The sequence below is a fragment of the Bubalus kerabau genome, chromosome 6, assembly GCF_029407905.1.
Source record: "Bubalus kerabau isolate K-KA32 ecotype Philippines breed swamp buffalo chromosome 6, PCC_UOA_SB_1v2, whole genome shotgun sequence".
In the NCBI taxonomy this organism is placed as follows: Eukaryota; Metazoa; Chordata; class Mammalia; order Artiodactyla; family Bovidae; genus Bubalus; species Bubalus kerabau.
The window spans coordinates 50,158,878-50,186,507 of NC_073629.1; the positions used below are offsets into that span (position 1 = coordinate 50,158,878).

The following is a 27,630-nucleotide window of genomic DNA, read 5'->3' on the forward strand; positions in this document are numbered from 1 at the left end:
CAGACAACTTGGATCTCAAACAAGTGCCCAGGACTGCTGCTGCTGTTGCTGCTAGGGATCCACACTTTGAGAACCATTGTGCTAAGAGATTTTTGCTTATATTTTGAATTTTGGGGTTTATTTGTGAAGGAAGTATCTTAGGGCAATCGTTTAATATTTTCTGCTTGATTGTTCAGAAGGTTCACCATTTGGGCAACTGGGTATATGTGTACTTATTCTAGTACCTGCTAGCAAGACTAGGCAGAAGCTTTGTATTATTAATATTTATGAAATATAATTGATAAATTCTATAAGAAGATTATAGGAAATGGTAAATATAAATAGAAAAGTCTATTAATGGACATTTATTTTATAGACAATGTACTAATTGTAAATTACACTTAACTATTCATAGAAGTCAGGTGTCCTTGAATTGCTGACCAAAACAGAATATTTATCTTTAGGAATATTCTATCTAAAACAGAGAATGTTTCGGAACTTTCATGCATAAGCCATTTCAGTCATTTAAGCTGAGCTTTACTAGAATAAGTATATTTATTTTAAAATATAGATTCAGTGAACCAGCATCACTTTTTTCTCTGATAACTCCTAAAGGTAGAAGAAGCAAACGAACTCTACAAAGTGTGCGTGACAAATGTTGAAGAAAGACGAAATGATCTAGAAAATACCAAAAGAGAAATTTTAACACAACTCTGTAAACTTGTTTTCCAGTGTGATCTTACCCTTAAAGCTGTAAGTAATTTCTTCAGTATTTTAAAGAGAAAAAGTCTGTACATCTGTAGATATACAGACTGTATAACCTCTAGAATACTTGATGAGTTGCAGTTCTTACAGGATTTAATTTCTGAGATTATAGGAAAGTTTAGAGTTTGAAAATTGGAAAAGGAAATGGCAACCCACTCCAGTATTCTTGCCTGGAGAATCCCAGGGATGGGGGAGCCTAGTGGGCTGCAGTCTGTGAGATTGCACAGAGTCGGACACGACTGAAGCGACTTAGCAGCAGCAGCAGCGGAGTTTGAAAGTTGACTTTCAGTTTTTAATTCTAGTATGTGATTTGAGCTTTTTATCTATTCTCTTCTCCATGGATTGATGATTTGTTTGGTTAAACTTGAAGGGTGAGTGTTTGAAATTGCCTTTAAGCCACTCTTTCTTGGGTTGACTAACAAAATGGATTTAATCCCTGAAACTTCTATCAGCACAATGAGGTCTGTTCTCCAGAATTTGAGTAAACTAAATATTGAAATTGAACCCAATGGTTTATTTGAAGACAAGGCATTCATGTATCTTTTTAAAATGGTTTTTATTAAAAATTTATGTGCAAAATACAGTGAACTTTCCATATTCATGGGTTCTACATTAGTGGATTCAACCAACTGTGGATTGAGAGTATTCAGGGGAAGAAAGATTTCCAGAAACTTCCAAAAAAGCAAAACTTGAATTTGTCTGCATTGGTAACTATTTACATAGCATTTAATTATATTTAATAGCTGTTTACATAGCATTAGGTATTATAAATAATCGAGAGATGATTTAAAGTCTACAGAAGGTTATGCCTAATTTACATGCAAATACAGTGCCATTTTATATAAAGGACTTATGTATCCATGGGGTTTTGGTATCCATGAGTGGTCCTGGAAGCAATTCTCTTAGATACTGAGGGATGACTGTACTTGTTTTTGGCGTACCTTTCACAAGTTTTAAAGCATATATAAATTTCTGTAATCACTACCATCACAGTTAGGACTCGAAATAATTGTATCACTCCAATAAAATTTCCTCATGGTACCCATTTATAGTCACACTCTCCACCTATCTCTTATCCCTGGCAAGTATTGATCTGTACTCCATCTCTGTAGTTTGATCTTTTCCACAGTGTCACATAAATTGAATTATAATATGTATGCTTTGAAGACTGGCTTCTTTTACTCAGCATAATGCTTTTGAGATTCATCAATGTTATGCATGTATCAATAATTCATTTCTTTGTATTGCTGATTAGTATTCCACTGTGTGAATATATCGCAGTGTTTATCCATTCACCACTTGGACAATTGCAGTTTGGGGTAATAAAGAATAGAGTTACTATGAATATTCATTTACAGTTTTTGTGTGAATATAAGTTTTACATTTCTGGGGTAAACACCTATGAGTGAGATTACTGGGTGGTATGGTAGATGTTTAATTTTGTAAGAAATTGCCAAACTGTTTTTCAGAGTTTTTTCATTGTAACTAGCAATGTGTGAGAGTTCCAGTTGTTCTGCATCCTTCACAACACTTGTCAGTTGTTGGTTTTTATATTTTAGCTGTTCTTAGCTATGTAGTGGTAGTGATTTTGTTTTGAGAAGGACTTACGATATAGAGCATCTTTTAAAGGGTAAGTTTGCAATCTCTGTTTTGCCTATTCTTTTGGATTGAGATATTTTCTTATTGTTGAGCTTGCATATATTGTCTTCCAGTTTGAAGCTTCTCTTTATTCTTTTAGCAGTGTCAGGGAACAAAAGTTTTAATTTTGATGGAATCTTACTTAACAATTTCTCCTTTAAGTGCTTCATCTAACCCAAGATCTCAAAGACTTCTTTGGTTTTCTATAAAAAATTTATAGTTTGATATTGAGAAATGATCCATTTTGAGTTAATTTTTTATAAAGTGAAGTATAACTTGAAGTTCATTTTTTGCATATGGATGTTACGTGAAAATTATACTCATGGAACTTTATGTTATAGTGGTGACTGAATGTTGGCATGGAGAGGTCAGTGTCATTGAAAAATGAATTACCTAAATTTCCTGAGAGAAGGTACCAGGATTGGTGAAGCAGAAGCACGAGGGAGAGGAGAGGCGAATATGAAGCCTTTATTGGGGTTTCTGAGGGAAAATCTAGGTAGGACAGGATAAGCAATATAGGATTGTCTAGTTGGGGCTTTGGGGAATAAGGAGGGCCTGAAACAAGGAATAGGAATTCGTACCTGACCTGGGATGATTTTAGGGCAGGGGAAAATACTGACTTGATTTGTGAGAGTTAGAGATGGTTGGAGTTGCATGTAAAAGACATGTGTGTCCCCCAGCTAAGAACTGGCTAGCATTCAGAGGACTAGAAATCCCCAGTCAGCAAGTTTTTAAAGATATTAAATCATCATAAAATACAGAAAATAGGGAATTTTTACTGATTAATACTTGCTTGCTTGTTCTAGTACCATTTGTTGAAGACATTGTAGCATCACCATTGAATCATCACCATTGAATTGCCTTTGCATCTTTGTCAAAACTCAATTGACCATATTTTTATAGTTCTATTTCTAGATTCTCTATTTTGTTCTGTGGATATATAATATATATGTATCTATCCTTTTGTCAGAACACTACTATATTGATTACTGGTATTGTCTAGCAAAGTCTTAAAATCAGGTACTATAAGTCTTCCAATTTTATTCTTTTCAGAATTGTTTTGAGTATTTAAGATCCTTTAACATTTTTAAAAATGTTAGAATCAGTGTGTCTGTATCTACAAAAAAAAAATCTTGCTAACATTTGAATTGGAATTACATTAAATTCAGCTTAGGGAGAATTGACTATGTAGGTATCATCCTAACTATATATAGAGTTCTCCAATCCATGAACACAGTATGTGTCTCCATTTATTTAGGTGTATGTTACTTTTAATCAGCACTTTGTAGTTTTTAACATTTCTTTCCCATATTTTGTTAGATTTAAACCTATGTATGTATGTATGTATTTATTTTGGGGGTTCATTGTGAAACTGATATAAATAAATACATACACGATATTTGTGTACATGTGTATATGTATCTATGCATACACACATGCTTATTTAATTTCAAATTCAGTTGTTCATTGTTAATGTTGAAAAATACTAGTTATTTTCGTATCTTGATCTTGTATTTTGCAACCATGCTAAACTCACTTATTACTTGTAGGAGCTTTTTTTTTTAGCAGAATCATAGGGTTTTCTTACATTAAAAAATCACGTTTTCTGCAAATAGGGACAGTTTTCTTTCTTTCCAAACTCTGTTCCTTTTTTTTTTTTTTTCCTCATTACACTGGCTAGATATTAAAATTCATTGTTGAATAGAAGTGGTGAGATAAGACATCTTTGTCTTAATCTTAGGAAGAAAGCACTTAGTCTCTCACCATTAAACATGATAGCTGTAGGGTTTTTAAAAATACTTGTTTTTAATTAATTTATTTGGCTGCACAAGGTCCTAGTTGCAGCATGAGGGATCCTCAGTCTTTGTTGTGGTGTGGTGTTGTTCACTTGCTAAGTCATGTCTGACCGTGACCCCATGGACTGCAGCACGCCAGGCTTCCCTGTCTTTCACTGTCTCCCACAGTTTGTTCAGATTCATGTCCATTAAGTCAGTGAGGCTGTCTAACCATCTCATCTTCTGCCGCCCTCTTCTCCTTTTGCCTTCAATCATGAGGTATCTTTAGCTGTGGCATGTGAACTCTTAGTTGTGGCAGGTGGGAAATGGTTCCCTGACCAGGGAGCAGACGCAGGCCCCCTGCATTGGCAATGCAGTCTTAGCCACTGGGCCACCAGAGAAGTCCCTGTAAGGTTTGTTATTTTTTTGAAGATACATTTTATCATGTTAAAGAATTTCCATTTTTTTCTAATTGTTGAGAATTTTGTCATAAAAATATTGGGTTTTTGTCATATGATTTTTTTTTTTGCATCACTTGATGTGATAATAGAGTTTTTCTTCTTCAGTCTGTTAATATGATGAGTTGCTTCATAATATTAATATTGATATTTAAGTGTTGATCTACCCTTGCATTCTTGGGATAAGCCACTCTTGTTTGTGACACATTGTTCCTTTTATAAATTGCTGGATTCAATTTGCTGATATTTTGTTGAATATTTTTTTCTTCTCTGTTTATGAAAGATATTGGTATTATGTTTTTGTTTACTTTTCATTTTCTTATACTGCCTTTATCTGATTTTAGAATCAGGGTAATTCTGACCTCGTAAAATAAGTTGGGAAGTGTTGCTTCCTATTTTATTTTCTGGAAGAGATTGTATAGAATTGGTATTATTTCTTTAAATGTTTTGTGGCATTTCCTGGTGAAAGCAGTTGGCTTGGAGTTTTCATTTTTTTGGAAAATCTTTCCCTGTGTATTCAGTTTCTTTTGATATAGGCCTGTTTGAATTAGTTCTTCTTACGTGAACTTTGGTAGTTTGCGAAATTAGTTCCACCCTTTCATCTAAGTTATTGTGTTTATGTGCATAGTGTTGTTTATAACTCTTAACCTCTCAGTGTCTCATTGAGCTGTAGTGATACCCTCTCTTTCCTCCCTGATGTTGGTAATTTGTGCCTTCTCTCTCACTTCTTTCTCTTTGGTTAGTCTGGCTAGAGGTTTATAAATTTTGTTGATCTTTTCTGAGAGACAGCTTTTGATTTCATTGATTTTTCTCTACTTTTCTTTTTAAATTTTTTTTCTGCTTTTTATTGTTCCTTTCTGCTTACTTTAGGTTTATTTTGCTTTTCCTTTTAGTTTCTTAAAGGTAGAAACTTAGATTGTTCATCAAGACCTCTCTACTTTTTAAATATGAATAGTTGATGATTTTAATTTCTCTCTAAGCACTGCTTATCTACATCCCACAAATTTTGAATTTGGATTTTCATTTTTATACAATTCAAAATATTTTCTAATTTTCGTCAAGACTTTGATTTTACCTGTGGATATTGTAGAAGCTTGTTTAATTTCTAATTATTTGAGGATTTTCTGGACATTTTCCTGATACTGATTTCTAGTTTAATTCTGTTATAGTGAAACAAATACTTATATATGATTTTAATTTTCCTATATTTGTTATGATTTGCTTTATGACTCAGGATATGGTGTATCTTGGTACTGTTCATGTGTTCACTTGAAAGAATGTATATTCTGCTGTGGTTGGCTGGAGTAACCTATAAATGTAGACTAGTTCCTCTTGGTTTATGATATTTATTTCTTCCATATCCTTGACGATTTACTTTTTGTTTCTGTCAATTACTGAGAAAGCAATTTTGACGTTTTTAACATACTATATATTTTTAATTCTGTCAGTTTTTCCTTTATATATTTTAAATGTCTCAATTGCTTATATACATTAATGATTATTATATATTCTTGGTGAATTGATCCTTTTATCTTGATGAAATGTGTCTTTTTATCCTGGTAATTTTCCTTGCCTTTTACTCTACATTATTTAATATTGATAGAAGTAGTTAAGGTTTCTTTTGAGCATTTTTAGCATGGTATATCTTTTTCCATTCTTTTACTTTTAACTTAATCATGTATTTTAAGTGAAGTTATTATATAGCATAGTGTTCAGTGTTGATTTTTTTTAAATCTATTTTGATAATCTCCATCTTTTGAGTGGAATGGTTAGACCATTTATATTTAATGTAAATATATGTGCAAATTTAGGCCGACTACTTTTTTGTTTTCTGTTTGTACCTTATGTTTCCCTTCATCTGTTTCTCTTTTGATGCCTTTTTTGTATAAATCGATAATTTTTTAGAATTACATTTTAATTTATCTATTTAATTTATTTATTAAAGACTTAATGTTTTATTTATATATTAGAATTATATTTTAGTTTATCTAAAATGATTGTCTACAGTTTAATTTATTGTATATATTTTAATATATCTGTTGGGTCTTTGATTATGTCTGTTCATTTGTATAGTGTTTTTTCTTTAAATGGCTGCACTAAGACTATAATGGCTTCATTTTTCAGTTTACTTTGAACTAATATTTTACCAAGTTCAAATGGAATGTAAGAACTATACCACCATATAAGTTACTTCATTCATTTTTAGTTGTAGTTGATATGTATCTTACATCTACATACATTGAAAACCTCACCAGACAAACTTACAATTTTGGTTTTCGAAAGTCTGATATTTTAGAGCGTTTAAGAGAATAAAACTAGTCTTTAAATGTACCCAGATATTTACCATTTCTGTTGTTATTCTTTCACTGAGTTTCCATCTTCTCTCCCATATAATTTCTCTTTTGTCCAAAGAACTTCTTTTACCATTTCTTTTATAGTTGGTCTACTGGTGATGAATTCTCTTGGTTGTCTTTCATCTTAGAATGTCTATTTCATCTTCATGCATGAAGGATATTTTCACTGAATTTAGAATTCAGTTCTTTTAACACTTTATTTATAAAAATGTTATTCCACTGCCTCTGGCATCCAGAGTTTCTATGCATAGTCATTTGAATCATTGTTTCCCTAATATGGGGCATGTTGTTTTTCTTTGGCTGCTTGCAAAAATTTTTCTTGGTCTTTGGGCTTCAGCAGTTTGATTACAGTGTATTTGGATGTGACTTTTGTTGAGTTTCTCCTGTTTTTGGATCTACAGATTTAACTCTTTCAATGTGTAAGAAGTATTTGGCTATTTTTCATTCAGATATTTTTTTTGTAACAGTCCCTCATCTTCCTCTAAGACCCTAAAGACTCAAATGACAGACCTTTTGTTATTATTCCACAAGAATGTAGGACCTTTCTTCCCCCAATCTTTTTTTCTCCTGATTGTTTATGTTCTACTGATCTTTTATCAAGCTCACTGACTTTTTTTGTTGTTATCTCCATTTTCTGTACAGTCAATCCACTGATTTTTTTGTTTTGGATATTTTTTTAGTAGTAAAATCTCCTTTTGTTTCTTTTTTATATCTTCAAATTCTCTGCTGAGACTTCAGTCTTTCCACATTTTAATATTGTTGGCCCTTATTTCTTGAAATGTAATAATATCTGCTTTAAAGTCTATGATAATTCAAATAGCTGAGTCATCTCGGTGTTGGTGTCTGTTTGTCTTTTTTCTTATGAGTTGTTGAGATTGTCCCAGTTCTTTGTGTGACAAGTAATTTTGGATGATATCTTAGGCATTTTCAGTATTACCTTATATGACTCTGGGTTTTCTTTATAACCTGTATTGGATGTTGATTCTTTAAAAATTTAGCAGGCTTTTGATCCAGCAAGGTTCACTCTTCAACTAAGGACTCCCTTCTAGGCCTTCTGGCTGGGAAACTGAAGTTAACCTAGTCTGCTGCTTTGAGAGCTGAGGTGGGGAAGGATAAACAACAGGAGAAGAAACAACAGGAATTTCAGACTCCTCACTCCTCAGACTACAGTTACAGAAAAGAATTCCCCTCAGTTTTAGACGTGTGTTCTGCTGCTACTGCCATCACTCACACTGCCACAGGACTTCATCTTAGGGCTTGGGGCAAGAGAGAAAACAAACATACAAAAGAAACAAGAGAATTTCCCCAACTCTTTCAGTCACATATATTTGAGTAGGAGTAGTGTACTGACTGGGAAATACTAGCAGGAAGCATACCACGGATTGGTCATAACTTAATTTGTAGTTTATTTCCACAATCTACTTGCTACCATTTACTTTTCAGAGCCTTCAGATAGCTAATCCGTGCATTCTGTCCAGGGTTTTTAGGGAAATTGAGTGAGAGACTTTGGAAGTGAGCTTATTCCATTTGAATCACAAACCTTCCTTAAAATATTTCTGGGTGTTTAAAATTGTATCTCATTTATTTATCAAATTCTGATTAATTAATATGTGGTTAATTTTCAGTCAATTTTAATAAAAATATTGAAAAGAATTACAAAATCCCAGGATTCAAAATTCCTGTGTAAGTGATTTAAGCCAACTTTTTACCTTTCACAGGTCCTTTTACCTCAAACAATAGCTAATGATAATTAAGATTATGTGTTTGCCAGTGTATTGTGAATGAAGCTGTTTGTCTTCATTAACTCACTTAATTATCACAAAATCATATTGGGTGACTATAATTGTTTTAAGCTCCATTTTACTGATGGAGTAAAGTTTAGAAAATCTTTCTTCTCCAAGTGTATTCCTTGTACCAGTCACATTCTTGTTACTTTGGAAGTCTATAAGGAATGCAGAATTTTGGGTTTCAGCCTAGACTTTTGATATCAGAATCTGTATTTTGAACAGGATCCCCTACAAGATTTATTGCACATTAACTTTTTTGGAAACAAATGTTTAATGTAGTTATAAACAACTTAATATCAAAGTCACCCAGCTATAAGTTGGAAAGCCAGACTTGAAGAATGACTTCAGAGCTGGTGCTTCTAAATACTATGCTATCTTGCTGTGAATGATTACCTAGCCTGGATTTGAACAACTCCAGAATTAGTTTGACGTGTATATTGAGCTTTAAAAAAAATCTGTTTTATTGTAGACCTTTCAAGTTGTGCTGTATTGATATAATCCCTCTTCCACAAGATAGTACTTTAAATATCTCTCCCTGGATTTTTTTTCAGACTGCTGAAATCTGACTACTTCATATAACATAGTTTTGAGTTCTCTCATGAGCTTAATCTTGTTTGTCTGCCCCCATTTAAAAAAGTGATGCTGTTTGGTGATCCAACAATTATGATTTCTTTTAATTTGATGTGATATAAACAAGAAGTTACCTAATTTTGTTGGAGAAGGAAATGGCAACCCATTCCAGTATTCTCGCCTGGAGAATCCCATGGAGCCTGGCAGGCTGCAGTCCATGGGGTCGTGAGAGCTGGACATGACTGAGCAGCTAAGCACACAATTTTGTATATAACATTTGTATTTGTTAATGCCTGTTGTTCAGTTGCTAAGTTATGCCCAACTCTTTGTGACCCCATTGACTGTAAATGCCAGCCTCTTCTGTGCCTCCAGTATCTCTTGGAGTTTGCTCAAATTCATGTCTGTTGAATCGGTGATACTGTCTAACCATCTCATCCTCTGCTGCACCCTTCTCTTTGACCTTTAATCTTTCTCAGCATCAGGGTCTTTTCCAGTGAGCCACCTCTTTGCATTAGGTGGCCAGAGTTTTGGAGCTTCAGCATCAGTCCTTCCAATGAATATTCAGAGTTGATTTCCTTTAGGATTGACTGGTTTGATCTCCTTGGAGTCCAAGGGACTCAGTAGGGTCTCTTCTCCAGCACCACACTTGGAAAGTATCAGTTCTTCATCACTCAGCCTTCTTTCTTTATTGTCCTACTCTCAACATCCATACTTGACTACTGGAAAAACCGTAGCTTTGACTATATGGACCTTTGTCAGCATAGTGATGTCTTGGCTTTTTAATATGCTGTCTAGGTTTCTCATAGCTTTTCTTCCAAGGAGCAAGCGTCTTTTAATTTCATGCCTGCAGTCCCCATCTGCAGTGATTTTGGAGCCTAAGAAAAGTAAAATCTGTCACTGTTTCCACTTTTTTTCCCTTCTATTTGCCATGAAGTGTTGGGACCAAATGCTATGCTCTTAGTTTTCTAAATGTTGACTTTCAAGCCAGCTTTTTCACTCTCCTCTTTCACCCTCGTCAAGAAGCTCTTTAGTTCCTCTTCACTTTGTGCCATTAGAGTCGTATCATATGCATGATGATACCACTACTGTTATTGCCTACTATTTATTTAAAAGAAATATACAACAGATACCCTCTCTCGAGTTTTAGCATTTATCTAGGGAGAGAGAATTAATATATCTGAAAAATTATAGAGCAGTACTTATCTGTGTATGAAGTAGACTTTGAGGTACAAGTTCCCCAAACTTGAACGAATACACAACTCCTGAAAATCACTACCGCATATAATGTGTAGTCTGTTTATGGGAAGTTTCTCCCTATAGATATTTGTGAGCAGAATTTCTTATTAGCTGGAGTTCTTTTGAACCAGTTTAATCAGTTTTACTCCTTCTCTATGACATTATTCACATGCAGATCTAAGCAGATACCAAATCCAGCATTCAGTTCTTGAATGTAGGTGCTTTTCCCCCAAGGTAAGAGCCATAATTTTCTCAGATTTCTTTGTTTTCTTCTCCATCAAAGAAGAATTGGGGGATTTTGGGTGACTATTTTGTATCACCATCTCGCAAATTGTTTTCAAAAGAATTTTGTTCTCACTCTAGGATCTATTATTATTACATCTATCATTGAAAAGAAAGCAAAGTCATCTGAAATATGAAGATGCTGGATGCTCAGTTATATTCACTCACTATCTTAAGGAAGATACATAAATCAGTCCCAGCAAAATTATAAGTTACATCATAAACATAAAGAATTATTCTGTATTGAATTAGGAAGTGTTGAAGGATATGGGATGTAGATCATAATTACATTACTAGGGTATTTCCAGGAGGTCGAGTGGCTAGGACTCCGTGCTTTCACCAAGGAGGGAAGTGAGTTCAATCCCTGGTCTAGGAACTAAGATCCTGGAATGCATGTATCTTGGCCCAAAAAAATTGCATTACTAAGAACAAGGAGAAATGACCAAACCAATTACCAAAGGCCTAATTAAATTAACAGACTTTGAAGGATGGGAAACATTAGCACAAGAGGTTTTCCTTTCCTTTGAAAGGACATTCATGAAAAATTTATCTTTTTAAAAAATGTAGGACAGAAATAGTGAACAAAAATTTTTAGATTATTGCTGATGTATATGAGAGAAACTTTTCCCACTGATTGGAAATTATGAAATACTCTATCTGTTTCAGCAACTGTCAGAAAAATTTGTGCTAATCTGTGTGCCAATGGAGTAAAGATTAAATGTAGATGATGAAAGCTGGGCATAAAGTTGAAAATCCTCTGTTCTTGAGTGAGCAGTAACAGAAAACATGCAGGATTTCAATATGACCTTGACTGATAACACTTGCTACTACTATTCATTTGGTCATTTACCCTTTATGAAGCACTTAGGCCACTGTGCTGTTATTCATTAGGGACCTAGAAGAAAAGAATGAAGTCCCAGACTCAGGAGGGGATTGGGGGACAAAAAGATCTTAGGGACATGATGATTTTTGAAGTACCTATGAGCCACCCCAGTAAAGATTCCCAGCAAGTCCTGCAGGATCTACCCCATGGGGACCTCAATCTTCAGCATTTCTGTTAGGTGAGGGAGAAGACTGAATAATTTAGGGGAAAGAGATTTTAAGATTGGACTTCCAGTACATATAAGGCTTTATTTATAAGTACCTGTAGACAAACATCGGAGAAGGCAATGGCAACCCATTCCAGTACTCTTGCCTGGAAAATCCCATGGATGGAGGAGCCTGGTAGGCTGTAGTCCATGGGGTCGCTAAGAGTCCGACATGACTGAGCGACTTCACTTTAACTTTTCACTTTGATGCATTGGAGAAGGAAATGGCAACCCACTCCAGTGTTCTTGCCTGGAGAATTCCAGAGATAGCGGAGCCTGGTGGGCTGCCGTCTATGGGGTCGCACAGAGTCGGACATGACTGAAGCAACTTAGCAGCAGCAGCATAGACAAACATTAAGCGGATGAGTTGATTGATTATGCCTGTGTATTCATTTGACTTTTTAAATTATTAGTGTTTCTAACTAGATTCATAAAGTTTATTAAAAAGTATTAAAAATGGACATACAATTACCTTTAGGATCAAGAGAGTTCAGTTCAGTTTACCCTTAACCAGAGAATTCCCAATTATAGCTAATTGTTGGACTTAAACTTTACCATCCACAATTTGAATTTCCTATGTTACTTGAAGGAGGAACAAGTGATTCTATTATGTGCACTTTTCAAATACTATTTATGCTGACTCTTAGTTATCCTTGGAGAATGCCTATCTACCTTGGAAAGGACTTAGGCTAATCAAAAGTTCAACATATCTGGTAATCAAAAGAGATGAAGAGGAAACATGGCAGTCTTTGAAATAACATTAAGCTGATCGAAATTTGGCATTCATTCACATTTCCCACACAGAAGTGGGAGTGGCATTTAGAAAAGTCAGATCATGTTACAAATCCTGTGCTGTGCTGTATGTTGTACTTAGTTGCTCAGTTGTGTCTGACTCTTTGCAACCCCATGGACTGCAGCCTTCTAGGCTCCTCTGACCTTGGGGATTCTCCAGACAAGAATACTGGAGTGGCTTGCCATACCCTCCTCCAGGGGATCTTCTCAACCCAGGGATCGAACCCAGGTCTCCCACACTGCATGGATTCTTTACCGACTGAGTCACCAGGGAACCCTCCACTGGCTTCCTGTTGTACCTTACCTTGGTTTAGATGGCGTCTTCCCTGTTTGGCTTTATCTCAAACTGAAACTCCACACTGACCTTTCATCTGTTCCTTGCGCATGACAGGTTCTTTCTTACTCACTTTTCCCCTAGGGTCTTTGCACTATCTCTTCTGTTTGTATTGGTTTTCTCCCTGGAACTTCTCACTGGTTCTTTGTTATATCAGGTCTCAGTTCAGACATTACCTCCTCAGAGAGTCCCTTCACCAAACTGTCATATCAAAAGTACCCTTTTGCAAACACATACCTGATCATATTCCATCACCTGACAATCTTATATCATGTTTGTAGCAGTTTTCAGTACCAGAAATTATCCTACTTAATTTGTCCTCTGTTTTCAACCCCCACCCTCAGCAAAATGCAAACTCTTATATGAGGACTGGGATTTCATCTATTTATTTGCTGTAATATACCCAAAACTTGGATTTTTATGAACATGAGAGTAGTTAATTCATGTACAGTTCTCGGGATGGACCTGGCATATTGTAAACACTGTCTGCCTATTTTTGTTGTTGTTCCTGTAAGTGGCAGTAGTGACAGTAGGCATGTTAGGCATTTGTGGAAATTCAATGGAATAATTATTTTGAATAGATTCAAGGTAGTACCTAATTATAAAAACTGAGTGCTGTAGGACACATTATAAGTATAAAGCATTTCTATTTTTATAGGATCGAAGAAGTGAAACTGAAAATAATAGTGCTCTGATTGGAATTTTTCCTCCATGTTTTTCAGTGTAGACAGTTATGGTCAGACCATCAGAGTACAGAGCTGGGATCATCAGAAACACATCCATCTCCTAAAATTGTGAACCTGTAGGGGCATGGGTTGTGTTTTTAAACCTTTCAGATTAAAGCCAGCTTTGCTGGAAGTGATTGCTCCTAGATACTTCATTAAAACTACTTTCCATGCCCCCCCAATTTAGTCCTTGTACAAAGTCAGGTGACATAGTGTGCTCACGATGATATTCACTGTTGAATTCTTCACTGTGTGGCCTTTTTCTTGGCACTGTTACTTGAAATAAATGTGTATGTACATAGCATTCTCTGTAGCATGACTCTTTTACCTTTTTGTTTTGTTTTGTTTGTGACCATAGGTAACAGTTAACCTCTTCCAGATGCAGCAGCTGCAGGCTGCCTCCCTCTCAAGCAACTTACAATCTCTCTGTGATAGTGCCAAACTCTATGACCCAGGCCAAGAGTACAGTGAGTTTGTCAGGGCCACAAATTCAGCTGAAGAGGAGAAAGTTGATGGGTGAGAATTAACATATAGAAGAAATTATTTCTAGATATAAAATCTTTATTGCTGAGTTTTCTATCTTGTGTCAGGTGGTGTCGTTTCTAACACTTGACAGCGCTGACTGTAAAACTTTCTGAATTTTTAAAATATTTAAGATGTAATTGACTTAGAGTAAAGCTTTCCATTTTGACACAGAGCTCAGTTATTTGAGATTTAGAAATCCACACAGGTCATACTTGAAAAGTTTAACCATGCTATGAATAATTGACTATATTTTTGCTCCTCTTTTTCAAGTTTCAACTGTAATAAAAATAATTAATAAGTTTTATTCACATATCTTTTAAGAAGTTCAACTGTATGTTTCTTAATATTTAGTTTAATTACTTTGTTCATTAAATTAACAAATATTTCTGAAAATAAATTGGGCTGATTATTTGTCATTTTTCTGTATGAAGAGTTGTATTTGGGTTTTCTTAGGAATGTAAATAAACAATTAAGCAGTCCTCCCATTTCTGGATACGGACCTTCTGACTCTTTAGAAGACGTTGTACGCCTTCCTGACAGCTCTAATAAGGTTGAAGAGGACAGATGCTCTAACAGTGCAGACATAACAGGTAGTTTTTCACACTAAAAAGAGAACTAATTCATGACAGCTAAAATTGTTTAAATGTGATGATTAAATGAGTTGCAGGTCTGGAATTTAAAAATCAGGCCTTGAGTTATAACCTTATGAAGCTTTATTCATAGTTGTAAGCACTGTGCTTGTCAGTTGTCACACTGTTAGAGAAGTTTGACTTGTCTCATTTTAAATAATGTCAGTATTTTGCCTTATGAAATTCATCTGTAGCCAAGTTTGACTGTAAATATTCTTTTCTTAAAGGTCCGTCTTTTCTAAGGTCATGGACATTTGGAATGTTTAGTGATTCTGAGAGCACTGGAGGAAGCAGTGAATCCAGATCTCTGGATTCTGAATCTATAAGTCCAGGTATATAAGTATTAAGTCTAGAGTGGAAATTCAATGAAAGATGAAAATATTCCTTTTGGGGGATATCTTAGCTACTTTATTTTCCTTTTTCTTTTTTTTTAATTGAAGTATAGTTAATTTGCAATATTGTATTAGTTTTAAATGTCCAGCAAAGTGAATAGGTTATACATATATTTAGGTATATATCTATATACTTTTTGGATTCCTTTCCATTATAGTTTATTACAAGATACTGAATATAGTTCATTGTGCTATACAGTAAATTCTTATTTATAACTATCTTATTTTTATAATGAATTGTCTCATAGAAGTATGTACATGTATATGTACAGTTTAAATAAAAATCATAGAAGAAACCCATATATATTCAACACCTAGCCTAACAAAACATTATATTAGAAGGCCCCTGTGTATACTTCCTTGATAACCTTGCCTTGTCACTCACCAGATGAACCATCATCCTGAATTTTGTTTATCTTTCCCTGGCTACTTTAAATATTTTAGTACTCATGTAGTTGAGCTTTGCCCTCTTTGGAATATTAGGCAGACGGAATCATATTGTTCTTTTGTGACCTCTTTTATGAATTTTGAGATTCCTATTGATGTGTGAGAAACTGTCTTTTACTTTATGCTATATGCTGTATAGTTTTCCATTCTGTGGACATAATTTATTATCTGTCTTTTGGGTTGTTTTGTAGTTAATCACTGGGTAACGAGCCATAAAATGAATACCAATTCTTGTGCCTGTGATAACTTACTCATTTTTTATAAATGTGCTTTAAGGTACTTTGATAAAGAGAATCTCATCCTCTTTAGAGAGGCAGAGTAGATGTTTTGAATTCTCCCTTAATGGCTTCAAAGAGAATGACTTGTAATACAGCTAGCAAGAGAAGAATGGGTCATTTGAACCCTTGAGAGTATTGCTTTCCGTGTTCTTTCTGCTTCACTCTTCTACCAAAGACTGCTCCAATCCTGTTCTTCCTGGCTAAGTTTCTTTCTCCTAGGATCTTGGAATTCCAGGAGATATGTTATAGGATTTAACCTTCCTCAAAATCAAAGACTAATGACTTTTCTTTTCATGTTCTACACAGTTCAGAAATTTTATTCCTGTAAATATATCTTTGACTTTAAAGTTAGAAATGACTTCCATGCAGCACTGAGGTTTACAGGCAGGTTGTTGCCAACTAGCTTGAGGCCTACTTTAAAGTTACTGCTGTTCAGGAACACCTAGGAGATGTGAGACTATTTAACTGAATATTTATAATTAGCTTTATAAAAACAGGTTCTAGCAATTCCCATAAATTTAGACTCAGTCTAGAGCAAGCCCTAAATTATTTGGAATCCTGTAAGACTTCATGTGATAAAGATGAAAACTTGGAACCTGGTCACATGATAAATGGGTAAAGACCCAAGGATGCATAGCCTTGTGACAGCCATCCTCAGACACTGGAAGTGGAAAGGGATGAGAGTCAGAGTGCTTTGTAAGGAGACATGTGACCGGGGCTGGGATTTATAAGTGGTAGGTTTCTGCTCGGTAATGAAAGGAAGTCATTTTACAATTGTTGCTGCTGCTGCTTAGTTACCAAGTCATGTCTGAGTCTTTGCCACCCCATGAATTATGTGTTTCCCACCAGGTTCCTCTGTCCATGGGATTTATCAGGCAAGAATACTGAAGTGGGTTGCCATTCCCTACTCCAGGGTATCTTCCCGATCCAGGCATCAAAACTCTATCTCCTGCTTGGCATGGGTATTCTTTACCACTGAGCCGCCTTAGAAGCCCTTGTTTTACAGTTATAATAGTTTTTAAATGAACATATGGCTTCATGATCTCTTAGTCACTTGGGGACACATTCAAAACAAAAACTAGATGACCACCTTTTAAGCATAGTTTGAAGAGGGGAAGGAATCTTTTGAGAGAGAGGAAGTGGTTTAAATAATTAGTGAAGTACTTTCTAACTCTGAACTGAAGACTCTCTTAAAGCCTTGAGTTAAATGTAAACTTCCACTTAGAGACAGCCCTGTTTATAGGATAAGCACAGAGCAAATAAACCTCATTACCTGGTTGGCCTGCTTCCAAACATGCTTTGAGACAACTGACAGAGTCCTTGGCTGACAACTTATGTCATGAACTCTTAGCTCCTGGCCAGGATCGTTGTTCCTGGTTCCCAGGCTCTTGTCTTACTAGCAACATAAATGTGATGGTAGTGTTATATTGCTGTGTTTGTAGATTTTTGTATATTTTATTATAGAAAGCTTTAGGGTACACTTATTTCTTTATCACTTAATTCAACAAGCAAGTAATGACAGCTTTACTGTTCTGCCAGCTATTCCGTCAGATATTAGATATATGGCTTGAGTAGAAAATACTCTTTATTCTTGTAGAGTTTATAATCTCTAACACTATCAGAAGTTGACAGTTGAGGTCTCATTGGAATGTGTGATCCTCAGTTTATTTTAGATTTATTTGGAAAAGTCAGATTTGGCTCATTCTCTTTTGTTCCCAGTAGTAAGTATTAGGATCCTGTGTGTCCACAGTCTGAATGGAAGCAATGTTGATATTGTAACTAATAAAATAGCATGACTTGTGTTATTCAAAAAATGCTGTCATTACCCATTTCTTAAACTCTCTATGAATTTTCTTTTAGGAGACTTTCATCGAAAACTTCCACGAACTCCATCCAGTGGCACCATGTCTTCTGCAGACGATCTGGATGAAAGAGAGCCACCCTCCCCTTCAGAAGCTGGTATTACTCTCACCTGAATCACATTTCCACTAAACTAGCTGAATCAGTAACACTGCATGATATTAGGAAGAAATAGTATGGTTTAAAAAATTACTCTACTGTGTATTAAAAGGCATTATATTGACTAGATATATCCCAACAAATTATTTATAAGTATGGGTTCATAGTGTATTAATCAAATGTTACAAATAAAAATATAAGAATAAGCAGGAAAACTACTAGAGCTAAAATGTATTGTTGTGATGCTCAAATAGGCTAGATTTTTTTTTTAATATATATTTATTTATTTTTGGCTGCATTGGGTCTTAGTTGTGGTACGTGGGCTTGGTAGTTGCCCCACAGCATGTGGGATCTTAGTTCTCCCAACCAAGGATCAAACCTGCGTCCCCTGCATTGGAACACAGATTGTTAATCATTGGACCACCAGAGAAGTCCAATAGGCTAGATATTTTTATCTTTCAGAAACTTTATAGTGACTTAATTGTTCAGAGTGTACAGAAGAAATTCTGTTTCTGAGAATTTCTATATGAGAAAATCCTCTTCAAAAGAAAGTGTAAGAAGCTAGGCAGGAAAAGTAAATAAAATACATGTACTTCTTGAGGGCAGGGAAGACTATGGATACTGAATGACATAAAAGATCAGTCAGTTACATTAATGGCTTCACTTGAGACCTCCAGATACTTGTTTTGGCATCATTTTCTAAAACAATATAGAATATCTGACCTCTGGTAGGATATTTATCAGATCAGATCAGTCACTCAGTCGTGTCCGACTCTTTGCGACCCCATGAATCGCAGCACGCCAGGCCTCCCTGTCCATCACCAACTCCCGGAGTTCACTCAGACTCACATCCATCGAGTGATGCCATCCAGCCATCTCATCCTCTGTCGTCCCCTTCTCCTCCTGCCCCCAATCCCTCCCAGCATCAGAGTCTTTTCCAATGAGTCAACTCTTCGCATGAGGTGGCCAAAGTACTGGAGTTTCAGCTTGAGCATCATTCCTTCCAAAGAAATCCCAGGGCTGATCTCCTTCAGAATGGACTGGTTGGATCTCCTCACAGTCCAAGGGACTCTCAAGAGTCTTCTCCAACACCACAGTTCAAAAGCATCAATTCTTCAGCGCTCAGCTTTCTTCACAGTCCAACTCTCACATCCATACATGACCACAGGAAAAACCATAGCCTTGACTAGACGGACCTTTGTTGGCAAAGTAATGTCTCTGCTTTTGAATATGCTATCTAGATTGGTCATAACTTTCCTTCCAAGGAGTAAGCGTCTTTTAATTTCATGGCTGCAGTCACCATCTGTAGTGATTTTGGAACCCAGAAAAATAAAGTCTGACGCTGTTTCCACTGTTTCTCCATCTGTTTCCCATGAAGTGGTGGGACCGGATGCCATGATCTTCGTTTTCTGAATGTTGAGCTTTAAGCCAACTTTTTCACTCTCCACTTTCACTTTCATCAAGAGGCTTTTGAGTTCCTCTTCACTTTCTGCCATAAGGGTGGTGTCATCTGCATAACTGAGGTTATTGAGATTTCTCCCGGCAATCTTGATTCCAGCTTGTGTTTCTTCCAGTCCAGCGTTTCTCATGATGTACTCTGCATAGAAGTTAAATAAACAGGGTGACAATATACAGCCTTGACGAACTCCTTTTCCTATTTGGAACCAGTCTGTTGTTCCATGTCCAGTTCTAACTGTTGCTTCCTGACCTGCATACAGATTTCTCAAGAGGCAGATCAGGTGGTCTGGTATTCCCATCTCTTTCAGAATTTTCCACAGTTTATTGTGATCCACACAGTCAAAGGCTTTGGCAGAGTCAATAAAGCAGAAATAGATGTTTTTCTGGAACTCTCTTGCTTTTTGTATGATCCAGTGGATGTTGGCAATTTGATTTCTGGTTCCTCTGCCTTTTCTAAAACCAGCTTGAACATCAGGAAGTTCACAGTTCACATATTGCTGAAGCCTGGCTTGGAGAATTTTGAGCATTACTTTACTAGCGTGTGAGATGAGTGCAATTGTGCGGTAGTTTGAGCATCCTTTGGCATTGCCTTTCTTTGGGATTGGAATGAAAACGGACCTTTTCCAGTCCTGTGGCCACTGCTGAGTTTTCCAAATTTGCTGGCATATTGAGTGCAGCACTTTCACAGCATCATCTTTCAGGATTTGGAATAGCTCAACTGGAATTCCATCACCTGTAATTTTGTAATAAATCAAGAATAGCGTCATCTTTAATGCAAATAATCCTGACACACTAAACTCATAGAGCTAGTTTTCTTCCAAACTTTATAAGGTCCTTCTCCAAGAATGTAATGGCTCCTGTGAAATGAAGGTCATGTTAATTACTGTAAATTTTATAATTCTGGAAACCTTGTTCCATGGTATTTTAGAAGTATGTTATTGGTTTGATGATGATTTTTACTCATAGCTTAAATGTTTGATGAATGTGTGCCTGATAAGGGATCTGTACATTGGATGCTTATTTTGATGTTACAGACTAAAGTTATAACTTTTTGTAATCTTATTTAAAAATCTTTTAAAGTGTAGTATCATGTGGTATAATTTTTTCTGTCCTGCTAACCATTCTTGTATACAACCCTGCTTCTGTTGGAAGGACCCAATTCTCTTGGAACATTTAAGAAAACGTTGATGTCAAAGGCAGCTCTCACTCACAAATTTCGCAAACTGAGATCCCCCACCAAGTGCAGGGATTGTGAAGGCATTGTGGTATTCCATGGTGTTGAATGTGAAGAGGTAAGATCTTTCTGGAATTATATTAGCCCTTTTATCCTTTTTGCTTTATACTTTTTTGTTATTAATTTTACAATTAAGATCTTTTGCAAATGTATTTTTAAAAAATTGAACCACAGTGTTCCTTCTGTAATTTTATGTTTTATTTTGCTATCAAATGTATTTCAAACCCAAGTAATACCTTTTAAACTCATTTTTGTTATTTGTCACTCTACCTGTAGTTTGTCCTTTTGTGAACAGATTTAAGGTGAGTTCACCATTTTAAACTGTCATTTTCTTGTAGTGTCTCCTTGTTTGTCACCGAAAGTGTTTGGAAAATTTAGTCATCATTTGTGGTCATCAGAAACTTATGGGGAAAATCCACTTATTTGGAGCAGAGTTCACACAAGTTGCAAAAAAGGAACCAGATGGCATCCCTTTTGTACTCAAAATGTGTGCCTCAGAGATCGAAAATAGAGCCTTGAGTCTACAGGTACATTATAATTTTTAAAGTTAATACTTTTAAAGCATAAATGTGATTTGTTCTAATCATAAGGATACACTAAAGGAGAACAATGCTCTCAGTTTTTACTAAGTAACTGAATTTATTCAGATTTATTTGAAAAATATTACCTCATTTGGTCCTAGTTTTTTTCCTAAAATATTAGTAAGAATCAAAGTATATTTAGCTATATGCATTTAACCATTTGTACTGAAGCAGAATTTTTTGCAAAATTTTTTCTCTTTTCTCAAGGGAATTTATCGTGTATGTGGGAACAAAATCAAAACTGAAAAACTGTGTCAAGCCTTGGAAAATGGGATGCACTTGGTAGACATTTCAGAATTTAGCTCACATGATATCTGTGATGTCTTAAAATTATACCTTCGACAGGTAAAGTTTTTACCATTGAAACTTACATTAAATAGAGCAAAAATATAATTTGCAATTTGCTGATAATGTTTGCTGCACACATTTTTCATTGATATAAACCATATCAATATTTTTCCAATTATTAAAGTACAGATCAAAGAGTGTATAAAATGTATGTACAATTTAAAGACCCATAATAATAAAAATCTTCATTTTCCATCACTTAGGTCCTTATAATAGAACATTCTTATACTTTGTTGAAGGCCCCTATATGCCACTCCACAGTTGCAGCCCACAGCTCTACCCAGTGGTGTTTCATAACCGTGTTAATACCTCCCTGTCTTTTCTTAACTGTTTTAGTACCTGTTGTGTATTCCTAAATATTGTTCATATATTTAGGAATAGTGGTTTAGCCACTAAGTTGTGTCCAACTCTTGCAACCCCATGGACTGTAGCCCTCCTGGCTGCTCTGCCCGTGGAATTTCCCAAGCAAGAATACTGGAGTGGGTTGCCATTTCCTTCTCCAAGGGGAATCTTCCCAATCCAGGGATCAAACCCAGGTCTCCTGCATTGAAGGCAGATTCTTTACCAACTGAGCCACAAGGGAAGCCTCACAATATACATACAACAGAATGTATCAAGTTCTTGAAAACTGAATAGAAAGCATAAATCTAGCTGTTTAAGGAAAGTTTACTATTCACACTGTTATATGAAGGATTCAGTAGTGCTTTGGCTTTAGTTTCATTGGTATTTTAGAATAGCTGTTGGGGGAGGTTAGTGATCAAGGTGTGAGTGCATTCAGGGAAGATGAAGTTCACTATGGTTGGGGCATCAGGGCTATCCTATAAGCTTAGTACTGCAAGTTCAGCAGGAATGTGGTCAGCAGTGAAGTGCTTTATATTTTCTCTTTCTGTGCTCACTCTTGTACGCACATGTTTTAGGAGTAGGTCTGAAGAAAATGCTGCTGTGGGTGGATTAAGTGGCCATAGTGTCTCAGGCAGCAGCTCATGGAAGGGTTGCGGGAACAATCAGCACTTTGTCATGATAAGCCAAGTTCAAAAGATCTGGGCCAGGGCCAGCTGCATTCTGTCCTTGGGTAAAGCTCTGTCCTTGAGTGAAAATGAAGACAATTGCAGAGAGCATAGTAATGTTGGTCCTCAACGTGTCCATCTCAGGAGCTCTGTTCTTCTGGGTCCTTTTTAATATGGGAAGAGCTGTCATCCTGGGATCTCTCTTCTCCACTCTCTTCTGTGATAACACCTGTCTTCTGTGTCATGTCTTCTTGTTTTTTATTCTCCTGTTTTGGTCAGGGCCATCCTGGAGCAAAGTGGACTAACTAAACATTTGAAACTGTTTTATCTGTAAATGTCTTTACTTTGCTTCCTTGAATAAGAATGGAAGAATGGGTAGTAAGGAAGGTTACAGTATTCTAGGCTGGAAATTATTTTTCTTTGGAAATTTGAAGGCATTTTTTTTTTTTATTGTTTTCTTTGAAGCCTAAAATCCTTCTCATTCCTGACTGTTTATATGTAGCCTGTTGTTTTCTCTCTGAAAACTTGTAGAATCTTTTGCTATCTACTATCTTCAAATTCCACAGCCTATGCCTTGATGTGGGTGTATTTTCATCCACTCTTTCAGGCACTCCACAGTTTCTGTCATTCTGCTTACTTGTCCTTTAGTTCGTGGAACTTTAATTTCCTTGCTCTATTGCTCCCCTCTGTTTTCTCTGTGTTTTTTTTCTGGAACTTACATTTGGATGCAACTTGTATTGGTTCTCTAGCTTCCTTCCCTTTTCCCTATTCTTCTTTTGTTTTTGTTTTCTTTTAATTCTGTCTAAAAAATTCCCTCAGCTTTATCTTCCATTCTTATTGTAAACTATTTCATTTCTGAGATCATGTTTTAATTTCCAAGAATTCTAGTTTTCTGTCCCTTTTATAACATTCTTTTTATTTTATTGAATGCTGTATTTCTTCTACCTGAAATATTCATATTTTTTAAAGAATTTTTTCTCATCTCAGCTTCTAGCCCTGTCCTATAGAAATATAATGTGAGCTTTATATATAATATTTAATTTCCTAGTAGCCACATAAAAAGAAACAGTGAAGTTAAATTTTAATATTTCATTTAACAAATGGAAAGCATCTGAGCATCTAATCAGTAATTTTAAATAATTAATGAAATATTTACCTTTTATGGGGTTTACTGGGTCTTTGAAATCTAGTGTGTATTTTTCACTTAGAGCACATGTCAGTTTGGAACAGCCACATGTCCACTGCTCAGTAGCCGTATATGACTAGCAGCCACAATATTGACAGCAGAGTTGTAGGCCTTCGAGTTGGTTTTTTCCTATTTTCATTTCTGTCTTCTATAGTTATCTCCTTAAAATGAAAGCTTTGGGAATTGAAATCTCTCTGGAAGCTTTTTTAATTGTAAACTATTTTTAAGATTTTATTGAACTATCATTGATCTACAATGTTGTATTAATTTCTGCAAAGTGATTCCTTTTTTACATATATATATATATTCTTTTTATATTTTTTTCCATTATGGTTTATCCCAGAATATTGGATATGGTTCCCTGTGCTACTGTCTGGAAACTCTTGAATACATGAAGACTTGAAGATTTTGAACTTTACTGTAGTGAGTGTAGCGTTATCTAAGAGGACTGTTTGGGAAACACCTGACATTCGTATGTCTAGGTCTCTGCTTGTGGGCTAATCTAATAGCACAGAGAAGAGTCTTTCCCTGCCTACAGGTATGATTCCATAACTCTGGGATCCTAGTTAGGTAAGAAGGGTTCAGCAGGCATACAGTCACTAAATCCTTATTTAAGATAGTTACCCACCTGTTCCTTATGCTTGGCATTACCCTTCCAGAGACCCTCTGTTTTACACTGCCCAGAGAAGAAATTTCCAGACTTCTGAGGTTGCTCAGGAGCATGGACTAGGGATAAAGATCTAGAATTCTAATGCTTTTTGGATAGCTCACACTTCCCCCAAATTAGAAGACCTAGTCTAACAATCCCTGAATCTCCTTCAGTTCAGCTCAGTCGTCTCTGACTCTTTGCGACCCCATGGACTGCAGCATGCCAGGCCTCCCTGTCCATCACCAACTCCCAAAGTTTACTCAAAATCATGTCCACAGGGTCGGTGATGCCATCCAACTGTCTCATCCTCTGTCATCCCCTTCTTCTCCTGCCTTCAATCTTTCCCAGCATCAGGGTCTTTTCAAATGAGTCAGCTCTTCACATCAGGTGGCCAAAGTATTGGAGTGTCAACTTCAGCATCAGTCCTTCCAATGAACACCCAGGACTGATCTCCTTTACCATGGACTGGTTGGATCTCCTTGCAGTCGAAGGGACTCTCAAGAGTCTTCTCCAACACCACAGTTCAAAAGCATCAATTCTTTGGCATTCAGCTTTCTTTATAGTCCAACTCTCACATCCATACATGACTACTGGAAAAACCAAAGCTTCAACTAGACGGACCTTTGTTGGCAAAGTAATGTCCCTGCTTTTTAATACACTGTCAAGGTTGGTCATAGCTTTTCTTCCAAGGAGCAAGTGTCTTTTAATTTCATGGCTGCAGTCACCATCTGCAGTGATTTTGGAGCCCAAAAAAATAAAGTCTGACAATGTTTCCACTGTTTTCCCAACTATTTGCAATGAAGTGATGAGATCAGATGCCATGATCTTAGTTTTCTGAATTTTAAGCCAACTTTTTCACTCTTCTCTTTCACTTCATCAAGAGGCTCTTTAGTTCTTCACTTTCTGCCATAAGGGTGGTGTCATCTGCACATCTGAGGTTATTGATATTTCTCCCAGCAATCTTGATTCCATCTTGTGCTTCATCCAGCCCAGCGTTTCTCATGATGTACTCTGCATATAAGTTAAATAAGCAGGGTGACAATATACAGCCTTGACATATTCCTTTCCTGATTTGGAACCAGTCTGTTGTTCCATGTCCAGTTCTAACTGTTGCTTCCTGACCTGCATACAGATTTCTTAAGAGGCAGAGTCTCCTTAGGATCCGGTAAGTCATGTTGATTCTCCATTTAGAATTTTAGCTTTCTTAGGAGCGCTAAGTCAGCACATGTTTATGTCCTCTTCAGCTTGCGAAATGTTTTTTGTCTCCGTCCCTGTTCTCCCAGTCCTGTGGGCTTAACTGTATGTCAGTGGGATTGTAGAAAGGAAAGAAATTAGGTACAAATGTTGAATGTACCATGTTAGCCCAGGAAACTATTGATATATCTTTAACCACATTTTATATGATTCTCAACTGAGAAATGGAGACAGTATTTTCAAATAACTTAATCTCACAATGAATCATCCTTTATTTCTTCTAGTCAGTCAGGGAGAGGAAATAAATGGGGTCAAATACTACCAGCTTTTGGTCTTCCTGGGTGGCTCAGTGGTAAAGAATCCACTTGCCAGTGCAGAAGATGCCAGAGATAAGGGTTCAATCCCTGAGTCAAAAAGATCCCCTAGAGAAGGAAATGGCAACCCACTGCAATATTCTTGCCTGGGAAACCCCATGGACAGAAGAGCCTGGTGGGCTACAGTCCATGGGGGTTGTAAAGAGTTGGACGTGACTTGGCAGCTAAACCGCCACAACATACCAGCTCTTGTTCTGTGCTAGGAATACTATGGGACCAAAGCTTTAGTGTGGAAAGCCATGGTCAGTTCTTACATTATTAAGAGAATAGCCTTTATTTTACTCAATACTATGTGGGAAATCTGAAGCTCCAAGAATGACCTTCTTCAGATCCCAAAATGGTAGAGGTAGAAATTGACCTTGATGCCCTCTTTGGGACCATCAGGGGAAGCTGGAGAAGTAGGTGCCAACCTCACCACAGATAGTGTAAGACATCACCTAGCAAGAGAGATGTATATTTTATCACCACGCAGTGCAATCATTGAAATCAGTTATGCCAGTAGACAAATAAAGGTGGTATGCCTATGGACAGTTTGAGAGAGGAACTTCTTTTGACCTGCTTATTGGCAATTAAAGTGGTATTTAAAAATTAGATAAAATGTTGGCAGTGTCTTCTTGTTAAGTCATATTGTCTTTTGCTAATCTTCAGTCAGGTCCAGGTAAAACACAAGGACCTTATAGCATTTTGTTCTGTCTCCCATACAAACAGAAAATAAGTTTTTTCTATTTAATTTGATATATATTGTACATTATCCTGGATTTTTTTTCAATAAGATAGCTGAAGATCATGCTGACTTTGGGGCAGTCTTGAATGTAATTGGTATAGAGTATCAGTTTTAAAATCCTATAATGCAGCTTTAGGTTTAGAGTTTTACTTGATGACTAGTTAACTCATTTTTAATATGGATATACTTATGGTGATGTCAGATTCACTTTATAGATCACACCTAGCAAACATACATACATTTCTTTTTTTCTTGTTCTAGAGTTTAATTTTTTTTCTTCTGGTTGTATTGAGATATAACTGACATACAGCACTGTATAAGTTTAAGCTGTACAGCATAACTGTTTGACATACATCATGAGACGATTATCACAATAAGTTTAGTGAAATCCATCATATATAGATACAAGGTTAAAGAAATAGAAAAAGTATTTTTCCTTGTGATGAGACTTTACGTACATTTCTAACTGTGGATTGACCTTAAGTCCTGTTACCTAAAAAGGATGTGCTAAACCACTCAGTAGCTATTCAGTAAATTATTAACATGAAAAAGAAATGATGAAAAGATGAAAAACATGAAAAGAATGATATTTCTAATATAATTTTATCTCTTTAGCTGCCAGAACCATTTATTTTATTTCGATTGTACAAGGAATTTATAGACCTTGCAATAGAAATCCAACATGTAAATGAAGAACAGGAGATGAAAAAGGATAACCCTGAGGACAAAAAATGGCCGAGTACATCTATAGAAATAAGCCGAATCCTCCTAAAAAGCAAGGACCTTCTAAGACAATTGCCAGCATCAAATTTTAACAGCCTTCATTACCTCATAGTTCATCTTAAGCGGTAAGAACTTTGAA

The 27,630-nt window shown here is 36.0% G+C and overlaps 1 protein-coding gene across 3 annotated transcripts in view; it reads left to right on the top strand.

The window, feature by feature from the left end:
• ARHGAP29 (Rho GTPase activating protein 29) overlaps window positions 1-27,630 on the top strand; it is an 81,531-nt gene that overhangs the window by 47,458 nt on the left and 6,443 nt on the right. For all 3 annotated transcript variants that reach the window (XM_055585067.1, XM_055585068.1, XM_055585066.1), the window contains 9 exons: window positions 595-732; window positions 14,142-14,299; window positions 14,762-14,898; window positions 15,165-15,269; window positions 17,915-18,013; window positions 20,624-20,763; window positions 21,044-21,232; window positions 21,494-21,631; window positions 27,384-27,616. In XM_055585067.1, coding sequence (XP_055441042.1) covers window positions 595-732; window positions 14,142-14,299; window positions 14,762-14,898; window positions 15,165-15,269; window positions 17,915-18,013; window positions 20,624-20,763; window positions 21,044-21,232; window positions 21,494-21,631; window positions 27,384-27,616 — 1,337 coding nt within the window. The remainder of the gene's footprint in view (window positions 1-594; window positions 733-14,141; window positions 14,300-14,761; window positions 14,899-15,164; window positions 15,270-17,914; window positions 18,014-20,623; window positions 20,764-21,043; window positions 21,233-21,493; window positions 21,632-27,383; window positions 27,617-27,630) is intronic.